This window comes from Belonocnema kinseyi, chromosome 2 (genome assembly GCF_010883055.1).
Source record: "Belonocnema kinseyi isolate 2016_QV_RU_SX_M_011 chromosome 2, B_treatae_v1, whole genome shotgun sequence".
NCBI lineage: Eukaryota > Metazoa > Arthropoda > Insecta > Hymenoptera > Cynipidae > Belonocnema > Belonocnema kinseyi.
Genome location: NC_046658.1, coordinates 83,497,719 through 83,504,642, shown reverse-complemented (window position 1 = coordinate 83,504,642; position 6,924 = coordinate 83,497,719). Strand labels below are relative to the sequence as shown.

The following is a 6,924-nucleotide window of genomic DNA, read 5'->3' as shown; positions in this document are numbered from 1 at the left end:
GTACTCGCCACCGTGTTTAAGCATTTCAGCGTTAATACCGTCTACACCGGCAGCCTTACCGTTTTTCAAGTTCTTAATTATATCCCTAACCTCAGTGACACAAACTGTTTCAATTGAGTTTTTCATCGCATCGTGTTCAACATCGCAGTTGTGGTGTTCTATAGCTTCATCTTCGAATTGTCTCCTAAAATAGTCTCTGAAAGCCTCTAGTATTCCGTCTGCATCATCTACCATTTCCCCTCTACTATTTCTCATGTTGACAATTTCTGTACTTTTGTGTCCTTTCATTTTTTTATAAAGTAGTTTCCTGCTTCCTTCAAAGTAGTTTTGTATTTTTATCTCTTCTTCTGCTCTAATGGTATCTTTACTTTTTTTAACTAATCGTTTAAGTATCCTGTTTTCGCGTCTATAATCATTTCTACGTCCACTTATTTCCGTTGAAAATTCGTCTTTTTGTTTCGAAAATTTATATTTTAAATTATAAATTTTTAATTTTTAGCAAAAATGCAACTGTTTGTTAAAAAAAATCATTTTTTTTAATGAGAAGCATTATTTGGTTGACAAACTATCTCTTGTAGTAGAAGTTTTATCAGTTTCAGTTACAAGTCGAACTATTTGGGTGCAAAATTTGGATCAATTAAATTTTTTGAATGAACTAAATTTTTTAAATATATAATTAAAAAATTTTGTCGTTCAAATATCAACGATTATATTTTTGGATAATAATTCATCTTTTTTTGTCAAAAAATAGTCTATTTTATTTTAAAATTCAACAATTTTTTCAGAAAATTTTAGTATTAGGTTAACCAAAAAAGGTGAATTCTGATCAAAAATATAGTACTTGATATTTCAACCACAAAATATTTTAATAGCAAATTGAAAGCAGTTGAATTAGTTAAAAGAAAACGAATTTTCAATAAAACTGTTAAAGCCTCAACCTAAATAGATTAATTTTCAATCACAGTTGTATTTTTTCACGAAAGATGAAATTTATAATTAAAAAGATAAATCTTAGACCCAAAAAGACGAATTTGCAACAAAATGTTTCAAATATGAATAAAAAAAAAGACTTTTCAGTCAAGATAGAAAAAAATTTGTAACCAAACTATTGAATTTTCATTGAAAAAAGACGAGTTTTCTTCAAAACAGTTATATTTTTAATTCGTAAATATAAGTTTTTAACAGAAAAGTTCATTTACTTAATTTATTTAAAAAAGTGAAATAGATAATATTAATATCGTTAATATTTCATATATTTAATATTAAATTTTAATGCATATTTACTAATCTCAGTAATGGAAATACAATTGCGCAACTCGCGTTGAAATATCCGAAACTGAGACAGTCAGCGACAGCTTCTCCCGGTTTAGGCAACTTCGTCAAGAATTTTTCCAAATGCGGGACATTAAAATATTCATAACTTATCAAACAAAATCGCTAAAAAAAGTTATGAATTTTATTCCTAAACATATTAAAAATATGCAAAAATATTACTTTTTATATTAATGTAGGAAATTTCAATAATACAAGGCTATAAAAGTTATGGGAAAAGTTTTGAAATACAAAAAAATGGCGAATTTGGCAGCAGTTAATTCACAGATTTCAAGGAGTATTTTTTACTAGTTGTATAACTTTTTACGTTGTCCCAGTAATAGTCGGTTTACCTTATTTATTTTTTTTCGCATTTGACTCAAAATATAATGATTCCAACTTTTTTATTTTCACCCAAATAAATTAATATAATGCCTAATGAAAGGATTTTCTTCTTTAGTTCGATTGGAAGAAGAAAAGCGTTAAAAAGCGTAGGCAGCGCACAGAATTTAATTTTCAGGGCGCTTATCACAAATAGAAACGAAAATATCTTGTCTTCAGTTTCATCGACGTCTACTACTAGTAGACTCTTATTTAGAAATTCCATTTGGTTAAAGATGCCATGTATGAATGAAATTCATACACAAATAATACCGCGCTGTCAGGCTGGTAAAACTAATCAAATGAATAACATAAATCTCAAAATTGAATTGAATGTAAGCATCTAATTTTTAATTTTAAAACCGCATATTTATTACGTTTTTTAAACCTATTAAATGTATTTGCAATCAGAAATTATTAAATAACTTTTTTTAATAATTTATAGGAGGACGCGGAAATAGCTGATAATGAAAAAAATGGAGCGGGACCAAGAAGGCATCATAGCGAGAAACAGCTGCTTCATAAACAAACTGCTTACCATACAGGTGAGATTTTCCTTCACCGTTGAAATAAAATATTTAATGCGCACTAATTTAATTATATAAATATCATGGTTGCTACATAGCAGGGAATTTCAGAAAGTCAGGGCATTTAAAAATGCTCAAGAAAAGTTAGTAAGTGTCAGGGAAAACTTGAATGAGTCAGTGAATTTTCGCTAAACTGAAGATAAAGTTTAGGGGTCATCCAAAAATTAAATAAGGCGTTTTTTTTTAATTTTCAATTACCCCTTCCCGCCATATAAAATACCGTCAGATTTGCTCTGATCCTCCCAAAATATCTTACTAAGATTTTATAAACTTAGAAAATGAACACACATATAAATTCTGTTAATTAAATGAATGTGGAACCTTAATAAGATTAGATTTTGAAAATAAAATGTGTTAATAACTATTAAGTTTTACAAAAGTATAATTGTATATATTTTTTTTAGAATTGCTCAACAATTTTGATAAAAAATCATTGTTTTTCGTTGAAAAATAAACTATTTTGTTAAAAAATTCAATTCTTTTCTTGAAAATTAAGTTCTTTGTTTAAAAAACATATTTTCGTTCTGAAAATTCAACTTTTTTTGTAGAAAATTCGTGTTTTGTGACATGAAAATTCAACATTTTGGATGATAATTTTTTTATTTGTTGAGTGAAAATGATTTCTTGATTGAAAATTCAACCGTTTTGTAAAAAATCTTATTTTTTAGATTAAAATGATACATTTTGTGTGAAATGTTGTTTTCTTTATTGACTGAAAAATCTTTCTTAATTGAAAATGTAACTTTTCTATTGAAATTTGTCTTATTTGCTTTAAAAACAAGTTTTTATCTTTTTTGTTAAAAATGCAACTATTTAATTAAAAATTAATCTGTTTTAGTTAAGGACACAACTATTTTGTTGAAAATTCTTATTTTTTCCTTCAAATTTCCACTATTTGGTTTAGAATTCTTCTTTTTCGACAGACATATTTTAATCTCATTGGTTGAGAATGCAGCTATTTCGTTAAAAATAAATTTTATTTGGTTGAAAATTAATGTTTTAACTAAAAATGTAACTATTCTGTTTTAAATTAAAAATCTATCTTTTTCAGCAGTTGGAACTTTTTTGGTTAAAGAAAAATTCATTTCTTTGTTTAAAATTTTAACTCTTTCGTTGAAAACTTTCCTTTTTTGGTTTTTTAATTAAATAATTTTGCTAGAAAATTTGTATTGTTGGCTTAAAAATTCAACCTTGATGAAATTTTTTTTCTTTATTGACTGAAAATTTTTCCTTAATTGCAAATTTAACTCTGTTGTTGTAATTCGCCTTATTTGGTTTGAAAACAGATTTCATCTCTGGCTGCAAATGTAACTATTCAATGGAAAATTAATCTGTTTTGGTTAAGGAATCTACTATTTTTTTGAAAATTCGTCTTTTGTTGTTCAAAATTCCACTATTTGGTTTAAAATTCGTCCTTTTTTATAGAAATGTAATCTCATTGGTTAAAAGTTGAACTATTATGATAAAAATACATTTGATTTGGTTGAAAAATAATGTTTTTAACTGAAAATTAAACTATTTTATTTTACGTTGAAAATTAATATTCTTTAGTAGTTGAAAATTGAACTAATTGGTTAAAAAATCATGTATTTTGATGAAAGTTCGTATTTTGTTAAAGATGATTTTTATTGGTATTGAAGATTCTTGGTTTTAGTAGAAATTCATTGCTTTGTTTGAAATGTAACTGTTTTGTTGAAAGCTTGTCTTTTTGGGTTAAAAATCAAATTATTTTGCTAGAAAATTTGTACTTTTAGCTTGAAAATTCAATCTTTTGGATGAGATTTTTTTCTTCATTGACTGAAAAATCTTTCTTGGTTAAAAATTCAACACATTCGTTGAAAATTCCACTTTGTGGTTCGAAAAGTAATCTTTTTTTGGTTGTGGATTCAATTAGTTTTCTGAAAATTGTAATTTTTGTTGTTGCAAAAATAATTGTTTTCATTGAAAAATTAAGTATTCAATTTTCGGTTTAAAATTTATCTTTTCGAGTTTCAAAATCAACAATTCGGTTGAAAATTCGTTCTTTCTTGGTAGAAAATTCATCTTTTTGGTTAAAAAATTAATTGTTTTGCTGAAAATGCGTTTATTTCGTACAAAATAACCTTTAACTAAAAGTTAATCTTTTTTAGATAAAAATTCATCTTTTTATAGAAAATTAACCTTTTTGGTTAAAAAATGATTTAATTCGTCTTTTTTAGCTGAATGTTTTTTATTTATCCTATTTGAATCTTTTTCAACTGTTTTGTAGAAAATTTGTCTTTTTGGCTTAAAAACTGAACAATTTAGTTGAAAATTCATGTAATTTTGTTCAAAATTTGCATTTTTTGTAAAACATTAATCTTCTTGATGGAAAATTAATCTTTTTGGTGAATAATTTAAATATTTAGCTAAAAATTACTTATTTTGTTTAAAGATTCAACTGCTTAGTTGAACTAATAGGTTAAAAAGTAATTTTTTAAGATTTAATTTTTTGGTTATAAATTTAACTATTATGTTAAAAATTCGTTTTCTTTGGGTAAAAATTAATTTAATAATTTGAAAAATAAACCATTTCATTTTTAGTTTAAAATTCAACTATTTTCTTGAAAATTGTTGGGTTTTGTTGAATGTTCATCCTTTTTTTTATAGAAAATTAGCCTTCTTGAATAAAAATTCATTTTTTCGTTGAAAATAAAACTATTTGATGTAAAGCCGCTTTTTTCAATCAAAATAGTTTTTAACTGCAAATTTATCTTTTTTATTTGAAATTCCATGTGTTTTGTCGAAAATTTACCTTTATTGCTAGCAAATTAACCTTCTTGGTTGAAAACTCATTTTTCTGGTGGAAAAATAAACTATTTGGTTAAAAATGTATCTATTTTGTTTAAAATGATATAGCTTTAAGTTTCAATATATGTAGTATTACTATTTTTTTTAAGACCCTCAGAAGAAACAGTAAAATTTTATGAAACCCCTCCACCCCCCTGAATGGTATTACTTAATTTTTTTCCCTAATTTATAGATGACCTATTATAAATGTCTGTCTAAATTGTTACTAAGTCTTCAAGATAAGACTAGAAATATTTTTTTACAGTAAAATTATAGATCTTTTAGGTGCAACTTTGTTTTTATATTCGAAAGAAAAATTGATCACGGTCAGGAAAATTGAAAAATTGGTCAGGGAAAGTCAGGGAATTCCGAAATTGGGATTTTGTAGAAACCCTCTATATAAATAAATATTTGCTTGAATGGTTTTTACAGAAATTCTCAAGGAATTTCCGATACCGGTTTCTTCATTGCATAGCATCTACTCGATAGTCCAGTCACAGCTGAAACTCGAGCAAGCCATTACTTTTACCTACGCAGAAAAGAAGCAAAAATGGACTTGCAATTGTACAGTGAAGTGGCCAGAAGAGCGGGTTTTTACTGCTACGGATCGTTCGAAAAGAGGGTCGGCATCTGCAGTAGCTTTACAATGTTTGAACTGGCTGAAGGAATCAGGAAAATTAAAGAATGGCTTGCCGGTTGTTTTTGATGTAAGAAAAATACAGTCGTCATTGCGACAACCTTCTAGAATACACCTCGAACTTCAGTTGCAAAAGAAAGTTGAGGAATTACTTCACAAATATGAGACTGTAAGTGATTTCGATTCTTTTCAAATTCAAGTTTTTTTCCCTCACAGTCAACAAGATTCACATTTTATTCTTAAAATTTCAGTCCGTCAAACCAATCATAGCAAAAGCTGAATTACCAAAGTTTGAGCTAACGGAGGATGATGCAGATGTTGGCAATTATTCGAGAGATAGTTGGACTGCCACTCTTAGGCATAGGAATATTATCAACAGGCCTAAAATACATTCTGATGATAGAAATTCCGAACTTTATAAGAGACTGCAAGAGAGGAAACCTGTTGGTTATGAATTACCCATCAATTCGTACAAGTACGTACAAATATTTTTTATTTCTCGTCTATAAATATGTGAATTTCGAAATATTTTCAACTGTTTTGGCTTTTTTTTTTACGAAAAATATTCTAATATTGCACTATTTTAATTTTTAGGACTTATTTTTTGAACATTTTAAAGTCGAAAACGTTCGAAATCGAGTATTTTCAGATTCGATTATTAACACATGAATAAATGTATATTTCATTCTTACTGTTTAAAATTGGTATAATTTTGCCTTAATTGTCAGTATAGTTTATATTGAATAACTTTGAAAAATTATTCACTTCGAGTGAAAAGAGTTTTAAAATCAGCATTTTGATTTCATAATATTGAAAAGTAAAAAGAATTAAATTGAAAGTGTTCAAAGTTAAAAAAGCTTAGAATTATAAGTTTTTAAAATAAATAAGTCACAAACTAAACAGTATTTGAATTTTAAAGGCTTCAAGAATATAAACATTATTTAATAAAGGCACTCATCTTTTATTAGTAACGAAAATTTCAAATTTAACTGTTTTCTGTTTCGACTGTCTTTAAAATTAGAGATCCTTCCCAATTCATTAGAATTGAAATAGACAAGTCTAGAGTTAAAAAAAAATGAAATTTTAATTTAAAAACCTAAAAGGCATTATAAGTTGAAAACCTTTTTATTAACAAAATGTTACAATTCAGGCTACTCGAGTTCAAAATGCATGCACATTGTAAAATTATAAACTTGTCGC

At 26.5% G+C, this 6,924-nt stretch overlaps 1 protein-coding gene across 1 annotated transcript in view; it reads left to right on the top strand.

Annotated features, from left to right (window-relative positions):
• Positions 1-6,924, top strand: part of LOC117168430 (ATP-dependent RNA helicase DHX30-like) — a 32,922-nt gene that overhangs the window by 5,787 nt on the left and 20,211 nt on the right. The window contains exons 3-6 of the mRNA XM_033354075.1: positions 1,772-2,027; positions 2,138-2,237; positions 5,520-5,893; positions 5,976-6,199. Of these exons, the coding sequence (XP_033209966.1) occupies positions 1,772-2,027; positions 2,138-2,237; positions 5,520-5,893; positions 5,976-6,199 (954 nt within the window). The remainder of the gene's footprint in view (positions 1-1,771; positions 2,028-2,137; positions 2,238-5,519; positions 5,894-5,975; positions 6,200-6,924) is intronic.